This window comes from Muntiacus reevesi, chromosome 9, assembly GCF_963930625.1.
Source record: "Muntiacus reevesi chromosome 9, mMunRee1.1, whole genome shotgun sequence".
NCBI classification, from domain to species: Eukaryota; Metazoa; Chordata; class Mammalia; order Artiodactyla; family Cervidae; genus Muntiacus; species Muntiacus reevesi.
In genome coordinates this window covers 44,108,197-44,129,165 of record NC_089257.1, presented here as the reverse complement: position 1 = coordinate 44,129,165, position 20,969 = coordinate 44,108,197, and the positions used below count along the sequence as shown (strand labels likewise).

Genomic DNA, 20,969 nt, shown 5'->3' with positions numbered 1-20,969 from the left:
AGAGCTTTCAGGCTCATGGAAGCATGACTCATGATGGGACAAGGACAAAGGGAGAGATTTTGGGGGTGTCACAGTGGCACAGATCCATCCATGTATGTGTAGGAATCATGCAGGGCTGGGAGGCAGTGGTATAACCTTTGATTGGGATTATATGGATATAACCTTGGATAATCAGGGTCACAACCCTAGCTCGGGTGGAAGAATCCCTTTGCCTGAAAGTCCGTGAGTGTTGGGGGAGCAAAGGGGAACAGTGGAAGTGAAGTGGGGGTGTCACTGCTGCCGTGCTAGAATAGCTGGAGCCCTCCACTTGGGGCCCAGCTGAGAGTGGAGCTGAGATGAATTTTTTCTTCCTCAGAGTCCAAGTAGAGTCAGTCTTAGTCTCTGTAGATGGAGAGAAAGCCAGTGCTGGGTGGCTTTCTCAGGCTGGTCCTGTTCCTGACTATCTTAGGCAGAACTCCTGGGCCCAGCTTCCTCAGCTCCACAGCAGGGGTGGGCACAATGATCTTATGTGTTGCCCAGCTTTAACATTCTGGGCACCAGCCCTCCAAGAGGAAAGGAAGAGAGTGGAGAGAAAGGGAGAAACAGGAGGAGGAGGCAGAAGGGACCTGGAGCAAAGTAGGAGGGCTGATAGGATAGGAGAAAACCTGGTGGGTTTTTGGGGTGTGGGGTTCTTCTGTTATTCTTCACTCCATGCTGAAGTAGTGAACTTGAACACGGGTTGGAGAATTGACGTTGGGCGTGGGAAGCAACGGAGAAAGAGAGATGGCAGCAAAGAAAGGAACTTCTCTGTCTCCTTTCCTCCTTCACATTCCAGAAGGGGGGTCACATTCCAGAATAGAGTCTCATTCCTGGGGTGCCAGAGGCAGAGCAGGTGACAGAAGGGGAGGAAACGGCACTCAACACAGACAAGCAGCCAGAGGAGGAAGAAGTATCTCTGGTGTTGGAGGAGGCAGGGTGAGTAGAACCAGTTTCTCCCAGAACCTAGCCCACAGCAGAAACTTAATAAAGGATGGATGGATAAATGAAGGAGGAAAAAAGCCCCAGAAGACTTGACTGTGGAAACGTCCTAAGCACCATGTGTTTGCAGCTTCTCTTTACCTGACTGATGCCTGTGGGGCCCTTTATGTGGCTGTTCTAGCTGCTTCCCTCAGGGCCCTTACCCCTCCCACCTGGGCCATATTAACTCTTCCTTGTTCTGCCTCTGGTAGCCGGGGTAACTCAGGAAAGAGAGTAAAGAGGCAGAGATGGGGACAATGATGAAAGAGACTGACTTTTTGCATTGAAAGGTCTGGGTTAGAGGAAACTTTCTCTGGGAGGTCTTTGCTGACTCACTGATGTTTGGAGAGAAAAGACCTTGCTTTTCTTTATTCTATAATAGCATCAGTTCCCCTCTATTGTAATTACTTGTCTCTCTTTCCTCCACTAGACTGAAAGAGTTACAGGCAGTATTTCTTATTAGCCTCAATATAGCCACCACTTATCATAATAGCTGGTAGTTAATTGTCAATAAATAAATATTTATTGCTCTTAATTGTGGGACAAAACGGCTGGCCCAAACAGCCACCCAGACAGCATTTGCTGACTAACAGTGGCGCCTACAATTTCAGAAGCCTTTAGTATCCATGGAAATGAAAAAGATTCACCATCTACCACAAGTCCACTAAGTAAAATTCTTTCTGCTATGATGAGACATATTCTAAAAATCACCACAGTATGTAAGATAAAATAACAAAATCACAGGGACTATGGAAAAAAGAGTAGGGACATAACATTAAAATCTTTATCAGTGAAACATTTGAGAAAGAATGTGAAAAGTACAAATGGTAGTACTGTTTTACATATGTTAAACAGGATATAACAGAACTTGTGGGATGAGCCAAAGCAGTTCTAAGGGGGAATATCAGCAATAAATGCCTACATTACGAAGCAAGAAAGATTCCATTCCCCCTTCAGAAACTGGAAAAAGAACAAACTGAGCCCAAAGTTACCAGAAGAAAGAAAATAGTAAAGATTAGAACAGAAAGAAATGAACAGGAAAATAGAAAATTATTAACCAAACAAAGTTCTTTGAAAAGATAAATTAATAAATCCTTAGCTAGACTCACCAAGGGAAACAAAAAAGAGATCAAATCAATAAAATTCTAAATAAAAAAGGAGACATTAGAATGGATACCACAGAAATTCTAAGAATTATAAGAGGCTACTGTGAATGAACTAGACCAACAAACTGTACAACCTAGAAGAAATGGAAAAATTCTTAGAAGCATAACTTATAATTCAAGACTGTGTCAAGAAAAAATAGAAAATCTGAATAGATCAATTACTAGTAAGGAGATTGAATCAGTAATCAAAATTCTATCAATGAAGAAAAGTCCAGGACCGGATGGTTTCACTAGTAAATTTTTGCCAAATATTTTAAATAAGAATTAACCCCAGGCCTTCTTAAACTCTTTCAAAAAAAATTGAAGAGGAGGGAAAACTCCCAAACTCATTTCATAAAACCAGCATTCTGAAAACAAAATCAGAAAAGGACACTACTAGAAAAGAAAACTACAGGCTAGTATCCCTGATAAATATAAATGCAAAGATTCTCAATAAAGTACAGCAAATCAAAATCAAACTATTCCAAAATCTTTCAGGATAAGAAAGGCTTCTTAACTCATTCTATGAGGCCAGCACCACCCTGATATCAAAACTAGACAAAGGTATCACAGGCACAAAAAAGAGAATTACAGGTCAATTGAACATAAATGTAAAAATTCTCAATAAAATATTAGCAACAAATTCAACAATACATTAAAAAGTTCATAAACCAGGATCAAGTATAGGATTTTCCCTGGGATTCAAGGGTGGTTCAGCATAAACACAAATTAAGCAATGTGATACATCATGTTAATAAAATGAAAAATGAATCACATGGTCATCTCAATAGATGCAGAAAAAGCATGACAAAATTCAACATCCTCTTATGATAAAAACTTCTAACAAATTAGGCATAGAAAGACTATATCTCATAAGAAGGCCGTATATGACAAGCTCATATCAACTTTTCACTGTACTCAAGGGTGGAAGGTTGAAAACTTTTCCTCTAAAATCGAAGCAAGGTAGTAGTGGCCACTCTCAGCACACATTTTCAACATAGCACTAGAAGTCCTGGCGAGAACAAGAAGGCAAGAAAAAGAAAAGGTTTCTGAAATGGAAAGGAAGAAGCAAAATGGCCTCTATTTTTAGATGACATGATTTTACATATAGAAAATCCTGAAAACAATCCAAAAGCTGTTAGATCTGATCAATGAATTCAATAAACTTGCAGGACAAAATTAACTTCCAAAAATCAATAGCATTTTATATACTAATGACAAATTTTATGAAAAAGAAATAAAAGAAATTGATCTCATTTACAATAGCATCAAAAACTAAAAATAATTAGGAAAAATTTGACTAAGAAGATGAAATATCTCCATTCTAAAAGCTATTGATATAAGACATTGATGAAATAAACTGAACAAGACACAGATAAATGGGAAATGTGTTCATGGATTGGAAGAATTAATTTTATTAAAATGTCATTGCTACCAAAAGTCATCTATAGATTCAGTGCAATCTCTATCAAGATTCCTATAGCATTTTTCTTATAGTAGTAGAAAAAACCTCTTAAAATTTATAAGGAACCACAAAGACTCTGAGTAACCAAAGACATCCTGAGAAAGATCATAAAGCTATACTCTATAGTTATCAAAACAGTGGACACACTGGGGAAAGAGAGGGTGGGAAGAATTGAGAGAGTAGTATAGATATATTTACACTACCATGTGTAAAATAGCTAGCTAGTGGGAAGCTATCTTTTCTCCACTGAGTATTCTTTGCTTCCTTGTCAAATATTAGTTGACTGTATATACTTGGGTTTATTCCTAGGCTCTCAATTCTTTTCCACTGATCTATTTGTCTACTTTTCTGCCAATGTCATGCTGGTTTTTTTCTTCATTTTTTAAATAGAAGTATAATTTCTTTACAATGTTGTGTTAGTTTCTGCTGTCCAAGAATGTGAATCAGCTGTATATATACATACATGCATAATACATGTATGACCTAAATCAAATCCCTGATGGTTATACAGTGGAAGTGACAGATTCAAGTGATTAGATCTGATAGACAGAGTGCCTGAAGAACTATGGATGGAGGTTCATGGCATTGTACAGGAGACCATCCCCAAGAAAAAGAAATGCAAAAAGGCAAAGTGATTGTCTGAGGAGGCCTTACAAATAGCTGAGAAAAGAAGAGAAGCTAAAGGAAAAGGAGAAAAGGAAAGATATACCCATTTTCATGCAGAATTCCAAAGAACAGCAAGGAGAGATAAGAAAGCCTTCCTTGGTGATCAGTGCAAAGAAATAGAGGAAAACAGTGAATGGGAAAGACAAGAAATCTCTTCAAGAAAATTAGATACCAAGGGAAACATTTCATGCAAAGATGGGCACAATAAAGGACAGAAATGGCATGAACTTAACAGAGGCAGATGATATTAAGAAGAGATGGCAAGAAGACACAGAAGAACTATACAAAAAAGATCTTCATGACCCAGATAACCACGATGGTGTGATCACCCACCTAGAGCCAGACATCCTGGAATGTGAAGTCAAGTGGGCCTTAGGAAGCATCACTACGAACAAAGCTAGTGGAGGTGATGGAATATCAATTGAGATATTTCAAATCTGAAAAGATGATGCTGTGAAAATGTTTTACTCAATATGCCAGCAAATTTGGAATACTCAGCAATGGCCACAGGACTGGAAAATATCAGTTTTCACTCTAATCCCAAAGAAAGGCAATGCCAAAGAACATTCAAACTACCACACAATTGCACTCATCTCAAAAGTTAGCAAAGTAATGCTCAAAATTCTCCAAGCTAGGCTTCAACAGTATGTGAACCATGAACTTCTGGATGTTCAAGCTGGGTTTAGAAAAGGCAGAGGAAACAGATCAAATTGCCAACATCCGTTGGATCATTGAAAAAGCAAGAGACTTACAGAAAAACATACCCTTCTGCTTTATTGACTGGGCCAAAGCCTTTGACTGTGTGGATCACAACAAACTGTGGAAAATTCTTAAAGAGATGGGAATACCAGACCACCTGACCTGCTTCCTGAGAAATCTGTATGCAGGTCAGGAAGCAACAGTTAGAACTGGACATGGAACAACAGACTGATATACATATATACCCCCACGCTCACTTCAGCATTATTTACAATAGCCAACACAAAGAAATAACTTAAGTGCCTGTTGATGAATGAATGGATAAAGTTGTGAGATACATACACACTGGAACATTATTCAGCCATAAAAATGACGAAATCCTACCATTTGTGGTAACATGGATGGGCTTTGAAGGCATTATGCTAAGTGAAATAACTCAGAGAAAGACAAAGACTATATGATCTCACTTATATGTGGAATCTAAAGGAAAAAGCAACCAAAAGAAGAAAGAAAATATCCCCCAAACTCATAGGAAAAAAGATCATACTTTTGGTTACCCGAGGTGGAGGGGAGGAGAAATGGGAGGAAGGTGGTCAAAAGGTACACATTTTTAGATATAAGTTAGTCCTGGGGATGTAATGTAAAACATGATGACCACAGCTAATACAGCTGTGTGATATATAGGAAAGTTGAGAGTAAATTCTACAAGTTTGAATCACAAGGGGAATTTTTTCTCCTTTTTTTCCTTTTTATTGTATCTGTATGAGAAGATGTATTTTACTCAAACCTATTTAATAATCATTTCACAGTGTATGTAAATCAAATCGTCAGACTGTTTGCTGTGTGCTTTAGCGTCATGTATGTCAATTATTTCTCCATAAAACTGGAAAAAATTTGCTAAGTATTGTTTTACGGTTCATATCAATGGCTATCTTGGTAATTTTTCATGGATGCTTGATTAAAAAAAGGTTTGGTCTCTTGTTGGGTGGTCTTCTGCATGTGTCAGTCAGATCTCATTTGATTGTGTTGGTCAGTTCTCCTACATCCTTGTTCATAATCTGTCTAGTAGTTTTATCGGTTGTAGAGATAGAAGAACTTCAACCCTGAGGGGGCTGTTAGAGTCCTAAACTATAATTGTGGTTTGTCTATTTTTCTTTCCAGTTCTTTCCGCTTATGCTTAATGTGTTTTGAGGCTCTGTTGGTTGGTGTGTACATACTTAGGATCATTATATTTTCCTGGCTAACTGATACTTTTATTATTATGTAATATGTCACTTTGTTACTAGCAATGTTTTTGCTTTGTGCATGCATATGTGCTCAGTTGCTCTGTTGTATCTGACTCTTTGTGATCCCATGGACTGCAGTCTGCCAGGCTCCTCTGTCCATGGAACTTTCCAGGCAATAATTCTGGAGTGTGTTGCTATTTCCTGCTCCAGGGGATCTTTCTGACCTAGGGATTGAACCGTCATCTCCTGCATCTCCTGCATTGGCAGGCAGAGTCTTTACCACTGAGCCACCTGGGAAACCTGTTGTAGTCTACTTTATCTGCTATTAATATAAGCCACTCCTGCTTTTTCTTTTTAAATGAATGTTTGCATAAAATATATATTTTTTCCTTTTATTTTCAACCTATCTATGTCATTGAACATGAAGTGAATTTCTTGTAAACAGAATATAATTGGGTTTTTCTTGTTGTTGTTGTTAGTCCACTTTGCCAATCTCTAAGCTTGTATGTTTAGACCATTTACAGTTCAGGTAGTTATTAATGAGTTGGAACTTAAGTCTGATATTTTATTATTTGTTTTCTGTTTGTTTCTCTGTCTCAGTCCTCTGTTTCTGTTTTCTTGTCTTTCTGTGGATTGCTTGAACATTTTTAGGATATTTTCATGATTTACTTTTTGAGTACATGACTTTGTATAGTTTTTTTTGTGGTTGCTCTATTAAAAATTATTGTGGAAAATTATTCATAGTCCACTGGCAACAACATTTTGCCACTTTTAATGGTAAAACCTTCATTCCATTTAGGTCCCTTTACTCTTCCTATTTTAAAATATTATTGTCTTGAGTGTCAGATGGTGTAATCACTTTTGTTTTAATCATTGCATGTGAGATTAAAAACTCATGGGAAGAAGCATTTACACACATTCCTGTTTTTTCATTATTCTTTATTCCTTCTTGATGCTCCAAAAAATCTTTCTTCTGACATATGTAGACACCCATGTAACCAACACTTCCCTCAATATATAGAATGTTTTCACCAAAGGAAGTGCCTTCCTCCTATCCTAGAGGCAATCACTATTCTGATTTTTATCACCATGGGCTGGTTTTTATCTATGTGGAACCTCATGAAAATGGAATCATGCAATATATAGCCTCTTGTGTCTGGTCTCTTCCATGCAGTATAATGACCCTGAGTTTAACCTGTGTTGTATGTTTTAACAGTTTTCAAAAAAAAATTTATGTTGGAGCATAGCTGATTAACAGTTTTGTGCTAGTTTCAGGTACACATCAAGTGATTCAGTTATTCCAATACATGTATCTGTTCTTTTGCATGTATCTTTTGCAAAATCTTTTCTTATTTAGGTTATTCCTGAATATTGGGCAGCATTTTCTGTGCTAAACGGTAGGTCCTGGTTGGTTATCTGTTTTAAATATAGCAGTGTGTACATGTCAATTCCAAACTTCCAATCCCTCCCCGGATTCTTCCCCCTGGTAACCATCAGTTTGTTCTCTAAGTCTGTGAGCCTCTTTCTGTGTTTTAAATAAGTTCCTTTGTGTCATTTTTTAGATTCTAAATATAAATGATATCATATAACATTTGTCTTTCTTTGTCCGACTTACTTCACTTAATATGACTCTGTCAGGTCCATCCATGTTGCTGCAACTGGCATTATTTCATTCTTTTTAACGGCTGAGTCAACTACTGTGGTCTCCCCTGGTGGCTCAATGGTAAAGAATCCACCTGCCAATGAAGGAAATGCAGGTTCCATCACTGGGTCAGGAAGATCCCCTGGAGAAGTTTTGAAATGGCAACCCACTCCAGTATTCTTGCCTGGGAAATCCCATGGACAGAGGAGCCCAGTGGGCTATAGTCCATGGGATTGCAAAAGAGTCAGACATAACTTAGCAACTAAACAACAACAATAACAACATTCTATTGTATATGTGTACCGCATCTTTATCCATTCATCTGTGAGTGGATATTTAAATTGCTTCCATATCTTGTCTATTGTAAACAGTGATGCAATGAACATTGGGGTGCATGTATATTTTCAAACAAAGTTTTTCTCTGGATATATGCCTAGGATTGGGATTGTTGGATCGTATGGTAGCTCTGGGCTTCCCAGGTGGCACTAGTGATAAACAGCCTCCCTGTCAATGCAGGAGACATAAGGACGTGAGTTTGATCCCTTGGTCAGGAAGCTCCCCTGGAGGAGGGCATGGCAACCCACTCCAGTATTCTTGCCTGGAGAATCCCATGGACAGAGGAGCCTGGTGGGCTACAGCCCGTAGGGTCATACAGAGTTGGACACAACTGAAGTGACTTAGCACACACACATGATAGCTCTAGATTTAGTTCCTAAAGGAATACTCATACTGTTCTGCATAAAGGCTGTTACAATTTACATTCCCACAACAGTGTAGAAGGGTTTCTTTTCTCCACACCCTCTCTAGCATTTACTGTTTGTAGATCTAAGAGGAAATGCTTTCAGCTTTTCATCATTGAATATGATATTGACTGCTGCTTTGTCACATATGGCCTTTATTATGTTGAGGTACATTCCCTCTATGCCCATTTTCTAGAAAGATTTTTTTTTAAATCATAAATAGGTGTTGAATATTGTCAAAAGTTTTTCTGCATCTATTGAGATGATAACATAGTTTTTATTGTTCAGTTTGTTGATGTGGTAAAGCACACTGACTGATTTGTGGATATTGAAAAATTCTTGCATCTCTGGGTTAGATTCCACTTGATAGTGGTACATGATCCTTTTAATTTTGTTGGATTTGGATTGCTACTATTTTGTTGAGGATTTTTGTGTCTATGTTTATCAGTGATAACTGGTTTATAAATTTTTTGGTGATATCTTTGTCTGATTTTGGTACCAAAGTGATGGTGACCTCATAGAAAGAGTTTGGGAGTATTCCTTTCTCTGCAATTTTTGGGGATAGTTTCAGAAGAATAGGTTTTAACTCTTCTCTAAATGTTTGAGAGAATTTGCCTGTGAAACTATCTGGTCCTGGACTTTTATTTGTTGGAAATTTTTAAATCACGGTTTTGATTTCAGTACTTGTGATTAGTCTGCTTGTGTTTTCTATTTTTTCTGGATTCAGTCTTGCAAGAGTGTATCTTTCTAAGAATTTGTCCATTTCTTCCCGATTGTCCATTTTATTGGCATATATTTGCACATATGGGTAAGCGTGCATGCTTAGTTTCTCAGTCGTGTCTGACTCTTTGCAACCCCATGGACTGTAGCCTTCCAGGCTTCTCTGTCCATGGAATTTTACAGGTAAGATTACTGGAGTGGGTTGCCATTTCCTACTCGAGGGAATCTTCCTGATGCAAGGATTGAACCCACATCTCTTGCAGCTCCTGCACTGTCAGGCAGATTCTGTACCACTGCGCCGCCTGGGAAGCCCGATGTTGCTTGTAATAGTCTCCTATGATTCTTCGTATTTCTGTGGTGTCCATTGTAACTTCTCTGTTTTCATTTCTAACCATAGTGATTTGAGCTCTTCCCCACCCCTCTTTTTTTCTGGATGACTCTGGCTAATATTTTATCAATTTGGTTTATTTTTTCAAAAAACCAGTTTTTAGTTGCATTGATCTTTTCTGTTGTTTTGTTTATTTCTATTTCATTTATTTCTGCTCTGGTATTTATGATTTCTTTCCTTCTACTAACTTTGGGTTTTGTTTGTTCTTCTTTTTCTAGCTGCTTTAGGTGTAACCTTAGGTGTTAGCTTAGGTTGTTTATTTGTAATTTCTCTTACTTCCTGCAGTAGGACTGTAATGCTATAAACTTCCCTCTTAAAATTGCTTTTGTCACATCTCATAGGTTTTGGATTGTTGTGCTTTCATTATTATTTGTCTCTATGAAGAAAATGTTAGAGCTAGGGTGCCTCTGTAACATCTGCCTCCAGAAGAAGGAAGCACTTAGTGTATCCAGTCTAAATATAAGCCCCCTGTTCAGAGCAGGACTAGTGACACCTCCTCATGCCAACATGATCAAGCTCCAGCTTTCTCTTTTCTTCACATTCCTCTTCTCTCAGAAGGGATATTTTTCAATTTCCCCTTTGATTTCTTCAGTGATCCATTGATTGTTAGGTAGCATATTGTTTAATCTCTATATGTCTGCATTTTTTAGTTTCTTTTTTTCTTGTAGTTGATTTCTAATCTCATGGTGTTGTGGTCAGAAAAGATGTTTGAAATGGTTTCAATTTTCTTAAGTTTACTGAGATTTGCTTTGTGGTTCAGCATGTGATCAATCCTGGAGAATATTTCATGTGCACATGAGAAGAATGTATATTCTGTTGCTTTTGGATGGAGTGCTGTACAAATATCAATTAAGTATATCTGGTCTATGTGCCATTGAAGACCTGTGTTTCCTTATTGATCTTTTGTCTGGATGATCTGTCCACTGCTGAAAGTGGGGTGTTAAAGTCTCCCACCATTATTGTATTTCTGTCATTTTCTCCTTTTATGGCTGTTAGATTTTGCCTTATATATTGAGGTGCTCCTATGTTGGATGCATATATAATTGTTATATCTTCTTGAAATGAACCCTTTTTCATTATGTAGTCTTTGTCTCTTGTAAAAGTCTTTATTTTAAAGTCTATTTTGTCTGATATAAGTATAGCTACTCCAGTTTTCTTCTGATTTTCATTTGCTTGGAATATCTTTTTCCATCTGTTTTAGTGGTTTTTTTCATTTCAATTGCTGAATTGTGTGCCATTATATGAATATATCACAATTTGCTTATCCAGTCTTCTTTTGATAAACATCTGGATTGTTTCCAGTTTTTGGTTACTATGAATAAAGCTCCTATGAGCATAGTTTTTTTGTATGCTCCTATGAGCATAGTTTTTTAGGCTTTGTGAATTTAAGTTTTTATTTCTCTTAGATAAAAACCTAAAGCATGGGTTTGCATTTTTTTTTTCCTTATAGGGTTCCTATCAACATATTGGCTCCAAAAGTTACAAGATAGCTGGGAAGAATTATTCTCCTCCCAACAGTGTTAGAGTACTTCAGTTAAGTGTTCACACAAAGTAAAATCTTCCTTTAATGATGTAAAAATTTTAATCAAACTTTAATTTATTCTGTCTCTTTTTTTCTTAAGTGACTGACACTTCAGAGTGGCTCCAAAATTCTACCTCTCAGCTCCTTTAATCAATGTTTCTAGACTGAGTCTGAATACTTTGAAATGTTTACCTGAGTGAGTTTTTTTCTTCTCTTCTTATCAGATACTTTGTCTCTCCAAGCCTCTGTTTTCTCATCTACCAAATGGATATAAAAATCATGCTTTATCTCAGTAGGTTGTTCTGAGAATTAAATATGGTAACTTATATTAAACCCTAACACTATATTTGGCAGGGATTTAGTAAGGGCTCAGCAATCATTAGCTGCTATTTTTATTGCTGGGATTTCTGTCACTGCTCTTATACTGTGTCTTCAAATACCTTGTGTGTACTTTATTTGGAGCTAATAATTACCTCTAGAATTATTGCTCCCTCTTGGCATGAGGGGAAGTGTTTTCATTTCTCCTTTGCTTCACTGATTGAAGGAGAACTGATCCCAGGGGTGACTCTAACATCTGCCTCCAGGAGAAGGAAGCATGTGGTGTCTCCAGTCTAAATATAGGCACCCTGTACAGAGCAGGACTAGTGACACCCCTCATGCTAACATGGTCAAGCTCCAACTTTCTCTTTTCATCTCATTTCTCTTCTCTCAGAGCAAGCAAGGTTTTCAGTTGTTCTCTGCCACTTTCTCAATTCTTCACCAGATACTGTGATATTGTCGGTGAGTTTCACTGAGAGTGGTAGGGGGAGGGATTGGCAGGAGAGTATGTTCATGTGCGTATTTAGGAGCATCAGTAAAGGGCACAGATGAATTGGGAGAGAGGAGATGGGTATGTAGGAGAAAAGAGGTCAGTGAGATAAAGGATGAGATAGAGACTGCAGCATGACAGAGCTCAGGGTAGGGAGTGCTGGGGGAATGTCAGTGGGACAAGGAGGTGGCACTGGTTGAGAATGTGAATGCAGAAAGTGGCCAGGAAAAGCACCAGAAGAATATGGGAGAAGAGAGACTTGAAAGTTTTGAAGGCAGTTCATAGAGCAGTCAGAATCAACTGTACCAGGACAGGGGATGTAAGTGGGGCTGTTCATGAAAATGGCTCAGATTTTTAGCATCACCTTGGAAAAACAACCAAAGTTACTGGTGAAAGGTTAACAGACTAATTTCCATGGTCCATTTGTTTAAATGTTTCCTAAGTTCCAGTAAACCAGATGCTGTGCTTAGGACTATGAACCCCCGAATCCCAAAGCAAGGAGGACTCTTAAGGAAACTTTATGTGGGTAATCTGGGTGTCAGGTGTGTATAAAGCAGAAAAATCCTCATTCATTCTGCCATCTTACATTCTTCAGAATGGATACAGAAATTGGGAGAAGAGGTTGTGTCTTGGAACAGGGATCTTCCTTGTTTCTGCCATCACATCATAAGACTATTGTGATATTTGCACATGATACACCATCATATGATTACTTAAATGCTGACAAAATCCTCAAAATGCTTATGAGGAGTGAAACAAATGGGGTAGTGGTACATTTTTCTTGAGATGTTTATTTATTAAAAAAACATGAGTCTCTATTAAAGATATGTTAGTGAATTAAGGGCATATCAGGGCCTCTGCAGCATAAATAACACTGGCTTTAGATTATGAAGCATTTTACATACCAGCTTTCAGTGTACATGAGCAAGAGTGAGGCTATTAGAGGTATAAATCTGAATTTGCTCTAATTTATTAAAAGGGTGAGCCATTTATAAATGTCGGTGCTTTATGTGTTATTAGAAGCAAACTTCTTGTGACACATCCCCCAACTATGCTTCCATATACTGTGCTGCACACAGAAGCCAACCTTATAATCTAGAGTGGAAGGGAGAAGGCTATTCTCTCTGTTAGAGACATGGCTTCAGTGTTTAGACGCTGTGCACTTTAAAGAACCTGAGAGTGGTGAAAAGCACTTGAGATCTGAAACACATGCCCCAGAAAAATGGCAAAATAAAATTAATACTTGTTTAAATAAATGTCTAGATAATACAACTAGGCAAAAAGTAATTGACTCAACTCCTATACATTTATCTTACAATTTTATCTGATGTGGTTTGTGGGTGCATTTTTGTATGTTGTTATGAGAGTTAGAAGAATCTTCCAAAATAAAGATGCATTAAGACATGAAAGGCTTTTATTTAATCCCTTAGAAAGCGAGTGAAGTGAAGTGAAGTCGCTTAGTCGTGTCCGACTCTTTGCGACCCCATGGACTGTAGCCTACCAGGATCCTCAGTCCATGGGATTTTCCAGGCAAGAATACTGGAGTGTGTTGCCGTTTCCTTCTCCATAGAAAGAGAGTAGGCATAACCAAAAAATAGAGTTGGGTGGGACTCACAGGAAGAAAAGAAGACACTAGGAAGAAAGAGAGAGAGCAGAGTCTGATCAGGGGCTGCCGGGAAGAAGTGGTTTCACTTTTCCTGCCTGGACTGAATCTTCCCTGATTCCCACTCCTAGTTCTCCTCGGTCCTAGAGCTGAAGCTCTGATGCCCATCGCTCTGCCATGTCCCTGGGGATTCTGTAAATAATGGAGATAATCTCTGTTTTTGCTTTGACAGGTACATGTTTTTCAAAGCACTTGAGGGAAGCCTAGCAGGCAGTTCTGACCAAACTAAGTCCATCACTGTGGACTTTCCTGGTGTACCACCCAAGCCCTCAGATCTTATTTTTTTTGTGTTGAACTGAAGGGCATGTGGAACTTCACTGACTAGAGATCAAACCCTCATCCCCTGCAGCAGAAGTGTGGAGTCTTAACCACTGGACTGCCAGGGAAGTCCCCCAGGTCTTGGTTTTGAGACACTATCTGAGAGATATGTTTTCTTTTTTGAGTAATTCTCTCATCCCTTTCCCTCTTCTTTATCCCTAGAAAAGAAACTTCCTTTGGTTATATTTAGATGAAGAATAAGACTTTAATATTTCTGAATATTCATTAATGTGTTTTGCTTAGTGAAAATAATACAATAGGATGATGGCCAAATAGGTTTATAAATAATAATGATCTACTATTCTGAGCACTTTATATGAATTAACTCATTTAATCCTCTTAATTACCTCACAAGGGCTTCCCTCGTGGCTCAGATGGTAAAGAATTGGCCTGCAATGCAGGAGACTCAGTTTTGATTCCTGGGTCAGCAAGATCCCCTGGAGAAGAGAATGACTACCCACTCCAGTACTCTTGCCTGGAGAATTCCATGGACAGAAGAGTCCGGCAGGCTAAAGCCCATGGGGTGGCAAAGCATCGGATACAACTGAGTGACTAAAACTTTAACTTTTCACCTCATAAAGTTCATTGTTATCCACATCTTACAAATGAGAAAATGGAAATGTGCAGAAGTAAAGTGGCTTGCCTAAGATCATCAAGTTAGTTAGGGAAGAACTGGGAAATTAACCCAGAAGTTGGCTCCAGAAGTCAGGGTCCTCACATACCATACCATACCATATTCTCTCCCACTCACCATGGCTCCTTGCCTCATCTCTGCTGTTCTTTTTTTTTGCTCATCTGCATCTGGATATTTTCTTAGGGCTTGGGCAGGTTCTCACTGTGAGACTTTGATGTGTTCCTTGTGCCTGTGATCTCTGACTCTTTCTTAAATGAGTCTAAAACTCTCCTGCTTAGAACCCTCAGCAGAGATGAGATGGAGCCCTGGGAAGACACTGAACGAAATGAAAGTCCTTCTTCACACAGGCAGACGCCTTTTCCAGAACCTCATAAACAGCCAACCAGGCCTCACAGTCCCTCTTCCATTCTTGAATTTGGTGTCTCACTACTGAGGTTATAATACATTATTAGAATTATAGGCAGAGAGCCCAGGTTGTTACGAGGTCATATATCAGGTATCGTTTATTGAGAAGGTGTATGTTAACAACTAGTAAGGTTGGGAGAAGTGGTGAGAAAAATTTTCAGTAAATTTCCTTCTAAGGAAAATAAATTTGTTTTCTGGTGGGGCTTTTTTACTTTTATCTTTTTTTAAATTGACGAATAACTGCTTTACAATGTTGTGTTAATTTCTGCTGTATGACAACATGAATAAGTATATATATTCCCTCCCTCTTCAGCCTTTCTGGTGGGGCTTTTATTTATATAAATTTGGGGCTGATGCTTCAGAATAGAGGCAGGGCAGTGTTACCAGTGGCCCTTCATCTCTGTGCTTATCCCGGGAAAGTTCAGCCTCTCCTCTGAATAGAAGTCAAATGAGTATCTAAAATATACTGGGCTGGAAGGAGGTCAAATTATTAACTCCTCTGAGGCCCTTACTTGTTTGAAGCTGGCCCTGGTCCCTTCCCTGTGTCCAGTTTAAGTCCCATTGCATCCCCCGCACAGCCCATTATGCTCTGAGCAAGTGCATCTGCATAGAGGCAGGGGGATGGACTCATAAACTGGGGCTTTCATTTCTTTGGATGCCCTCCTCCCTGGGACCATCTGAATGCCATTATCAGTAGGTCCATCTATTAATAGTATACCCCCAGTTCTTCCCTTGCTCTCTCTATGGTCTCTTTCCTCCATATTCCCTTCCAGATTTTTAATCACTCATTCCTTCCCTAATCCTAAGAGCTGACAGTCCACAGCTTCAGAAGGAAATAAATCTTACCTGAGTGGTGGGAGGAATGAAGGCAAAGAAAACCTTTTGCCTAAATTTTCTTAGCCAAAGGGAAATCTGAATTTTTTGAAAGTGAAGGAAAAAATGGGATGAAAAGGAGGGCTATATTAGTGGAGCCAGAGAGGTGTGTATTGATTTCCTATACTCTGAATACTTTTCCTTGGGTGCTCTTAAGGATAAAGAGATTTAAACACAACTTTTATGGAATCATTTTGGGGAAGAGCAAGCAATGAATATGAACCCCTCTCAATTTCACCAACTGCTCCGCTCCTTTAGGGAAAGTTTTAATTTGGGTCAGAATGAAGGAATATATTTTTCAGACTCCTACTGGATTGCCGCTTGCCGCTCCATTTCCATGAGTGCCAGGATATTAGCAAATTTCATGTGAAATGTTCAAAGTAATAGCCAGATAAGTTTAATGTGATTAAATATAATCAAGTTAAATATAGTTTAGCTAATAGGTGTTCAGGAAGGAAATGTATTGTTATGAACATGGGCCATTACAAAGTGATATGTTTTAAGAAAGTATTTTAAGGTTAAAATTTGAGTAAGCAGAGAGGAAAGGGAAGGGAAATTCAGGTTAACACAGAAGGAACAAAATCTTGTGAGAAGAAAAAAGTACAACACAGGTAAGAGGGCAAATGCTGCTTGGGTGGAAATGGTAGAATGAGGTCAGAAAGGTAGGATGGGACCAAAATTTGGGAGCAGAGTGACTGGATGCAGGGTGAAGCCTCTATTAATTCTTGAAGAGTGATAGCCACAGAAGCTCTCCCTGCAAATCAAGCACCAAGGGTCAGAAGTCATTTCTACACCCAACTGAGCCTTGTCTAGGAGAACATTCCCCTGCAGAGTCCCATGGTTCAGATACCAATGCTATCTTTTGTGATGTCTGCACGTACTCAGAGGTGATTTCTGTTCCTATGCCTTTCAGCAGACTCATCTGCTTCTGTCATTATAGAGATGATCCTAAAGTACATCATGACTCACACCAACTTCACCATCTTCCACCCTGCAGTTTTTGTCCTTCTGGGCATCCCTGGGTTGGAAGCTTATCATGTTTGGCTGTCAATACCCTTCTGCCTCATGTATATCACTGCAGTTCTGGGCAACAGTATCCTGATAATGGTCATCATCACAGAACGTAACCTTCATGAGCCCATGTACTTCTTCCTCTCCATGCTGGCCATCACGGACATCCTGCTGTCCACCACTACTGTCCCCAAGGCCCTAGCCATCTTTTGGCTCCATGCTCATGACATTGCCTTTGATGCCTGTGTTACCCAAGTTTTCTTTGTCCACATGATGTTTGTGGGGGAGTCAGCCATCCTATTAGCCATGGCCTTTGACCGGTTTGTGGCCATCTGTATCCCCCTGCATTATAAGACAATGCTAACATGGCCTGTGGTGGGAAGGATTGCTGTGGCCATTGTTACCCGAAGTTTCTGTATCATCTTCCCGGTGATCTTCTTGTTGAATCGACTGCCTTTCTGCCGGACCAATATCATCCCCCACTCCTATTGTGAGCATATTGGAGTGGCCCGCTTGGCCTGTGCTGACATCACCATTAACATCTGGTACGGCTTCTCAGTGCCCATTGTCATGGTCATCTTGGACGTGATCCTCATTGCGGTGTCGTACTCACTGATCCTCCGAGCAGTGTTTCGTTTGCCCTCCCAGGATGCTCGGCACAAGGCCCTCAGCACCTGTGGTTCCCACCTCTGTGTCATCCTCATGTTTTATGTCCCCTCCTTCTTTACATTATTGACTCATCGCTTTGGACATAACATACCTCGGCATGTCCATATCCTGCTAGCCAATCTTTATGTGGTGGTGCCACCAATGCTCAACCCCATTGTCTATGGCGTAAAGACTAAGCAGATCCGGATCGGGGTGGTCCACCGGTTCTTTGATATTATGGCTTGGTGCTCTGCTTCCTCTCTGGGCTAATGACTTCCTTTGAATGCTCACTCCCAGCTTTATAAAGGAAACTAGGTGTGAAGCACAGAGATTTCCTGGACTGAGAGAGCTTTTCCTTCCCTTCCTCTTCCTTTTTCTTCATCTTCCTTCTGGTTTTTCCAGACACTCCAAGCCTCTTTGTACATCTACTGAATCTTGTGCAGATCTCAAAATGTATGTACTGAGTTATTATGGATTTTTATTTGTACCCCTAATTGATTGTAAACTCTTTGAAATCAGAAGAGTGTGTGTCACTCATATTTGTATGCTCAGTACTTCACAAAATTCCTGGAACATAATAAATGTTTGAAAAATGAATGACAGCACATTTACCTCCTCAAAGTTAGAAAGTGCATCTCTATTATGCACTGAATGATCAGCTAAATTAGTCCACAAACCCAGTGATTGGTAAACCATTTCCTTACAGAGGTAGTTTGGTGCTTTAGAGACAAATAAGCTGCTGACACAGTACAGGTCTTCTTACTTGTCACACATTTGTCATATCTCAGAGACTAGGGAATATCAAGGGTGGAGGAAACAGGTAGTTTTGATATTCTCTTATACTTGGCTTCTGACTGACCTCAATATTAGGAATTATAGCACATTGTTCCTGGCCAGGTTGGCAAAATTGGAGTAGTTTCTTGAAGTTACCGATCTGGACTCTAATTCTTTCATGCTTTTTCAGAAAAGGCCATATATACTCATTTCTTTATCCACAAACTGTGCTAATGGGCCCCCCATCTCTCTCTCCTTCCTAGAATTCTCATTTGAGTTTCAGATACATAAAATTCCACCTACCAACTGGGTATCATCTCCAGGTTATAGAACTAACATTCATGGTAGCTTTTCTTATTATTCCTCTTCTTAGAAACTAGATTATGATGATTGTATCAACTTCATTGAACCTGAAACCCTGGGGAGTTACTCAAACTCTTCCTCTCTAGCCTACTCCCCAAGAATTGGTTGTTACTGTTATTGATTCTACTACTAAATAGATATCTGGGTAGCTTTTGCAGTTGTATCAGGATTCCAGTCCTGTCTCCATCATTTTCCAGCTGTGTGAACTTGTGAAATTTATTCAATATTTTTAGTCCTCAATTTTTAAGTCTGCAAAATGAGAGCAGAAAGAGAAACCTGTGGGGATGAGAAGATTAAATGAAATAAACCATATATACAGCACTTATTTTTAGCTCATAGTAATAAGTATCTGAGAAATAGTTCACTAAGGCTATCAGTATTGTTAGGTTTCTTTTTAGCATTGTTTTTATCCATCACTTATATTCCCTATCATCTTTCACATCAGATATTGCATTAGTTTTTAAATTGATTTCAATGTTTTTAATCTTTTACACTGTAATCTCAGCTATAAATTGACTCAAAGTTAAGCATTCTAAAGGGCATGGCCGATCATGCTACTTTATGTCAAATATTTTCAGTCTTCATTACTTACAGAAGTGTTTTCCACAGAATATTTTGTAGAAATAATAGGTATCATAATGGATGTTTTACAGAAAATTTCCAGTCAAATAACCATGAAAAATGCTGATACTGAGTCATGCACATGGCTATCCAAGAGAGGGCTAGAGTTTTTAGCCTTTCCCACACATTTGTGACCATAGATATTTGTATCTATGTTTATGTAACTTCTTGATAGCACGTCAATTTACACTGGTAAAGTAACCTAGAGTTTGATCAGCCACAATTTGGAAGTCATAGGACCACAGAGTAATATATAGACTAAGCATTAATTTAATAATCTAATAATTTAATAATCTAGCCCTGATTTACTTTTCTATCATTACCTCAAAACACATCATCATGTAGTAGTACATTAATACATAATATAGTAATATTAATGATAGTAATAATTATAACAAAAGCTAACGTTTAGTAGGAAATTACTGTATGCTAGGAACCATGTTCAGTGCTCTGCTGCATTAACTCATTTAATCCTCATACAACCTCATGAGATAGTACTGTTGCTGCCTCTGTTTTATACATGGGGCGCCAAAAGCTCTGCTAGGATAAATAATCAAGACCACACAGCTGGTAAATGGTAGAGCCCTAATGTCAACTCCTCTTTGAAGTCTTTGCCAATCTCCCCCAACTCAGAGGCGATCATCTTGTTTTCTGGGTCTCACAGAAATGGTATTTATGGTTTCAGCTCATTATTTATCACTCTATGAAACCATGAGAACTTGAGTTCTGTGAGGACAGAGAATTTGTCTCATTCATTATTATGGTTCTCGAATCTGGCATAGAGGTCAATGTGTATGTTACTGGATTGATTATTTTAAAATGTTGGTGAGGTCGTTGACCTTTGGACCTTTTATTGTTAAGTAGCATCTAATTTTATGATTGGGAATCATTTGGACACACACACACACCGCTTAGCTCCTCCTGGCCTACTATTTCTTCTGTATCCCCACAGGTTTCCATGTTCATTGAGGTCCAGCAATACAGGCAGGGCTTTAACATTCTGTGTACTGACTAGCAGCAATTAGTATCCACTAGTCCAGTCTGTGTCTGTATGTTAGCCTGAGAAATGGACTTGTTAGCAGGTGGAGTTTGGACAGACTGCTGTACCTAGGAGTAGATTACCCACCCTCTCTGGTCAGTGACCTCTGGAGACTAGTCCTAAGGGGATCTGCTTTGTTCAATTAAATGAGATGCTCCCTAAAGACTTAGTAGGATAGGAACTCTTTCCTTGCCTAAAGGATTCCTACAGCTGAGATATAAATACTGTCCTATTTCACTCCACAGTCTGCATCTGGCAACCTCTTTCATGTGTTGGGGAAGCATGCATGAAACTGGGGTAAGTTTCTGGGAAGGGAATAAATATTTGTCTCATAGGATTTTTAGGTTTTCCTGGAATAAAATCCAATAAACTGTTGATCCAGACACTGTCTTCTCAGGCCCTCTGTATAAAGTAGTATAAATATACACTATTCAGAAGTGTGTATATCTTGACATATTGAACTGCTGAAGACATGTTTGCTACACAGTGCTGGGACTACAGCTAATTCCCGCCCCCCCCCCCCGAATATTACAGTAGTATAAAAAATAGTGGAACATTGAAAAGTAGGTATAATAAAACTCACAACTTAGTGTAAGTCGAAAT

At 38.9% G+C, this 20,969-nt stretch overlaps 1 protein-coding gene across 1 annotated transcript; it reads left to right on the top strand.

The window, feature by feature from the left end:
• The first annotated feature begins 16,870 nt into the window (after positions 1 to 16,870).
• OR52B2 (olfactory receptor family 52 subfamily B member 2) lies at positions 16,871 to 17,839 on the top strand. Its single transcript, XM_065946080.1, has one exon. It carries the CDS (start codon positions 16,871 to 16,873, stop codon positions 17,837 to 17,839), a length of 969 nt encoding a protein of 322 aa, XP_065802152.1.
• Positions 17,840 to 20,969: the final 3,130 nt, after the last annotated feature.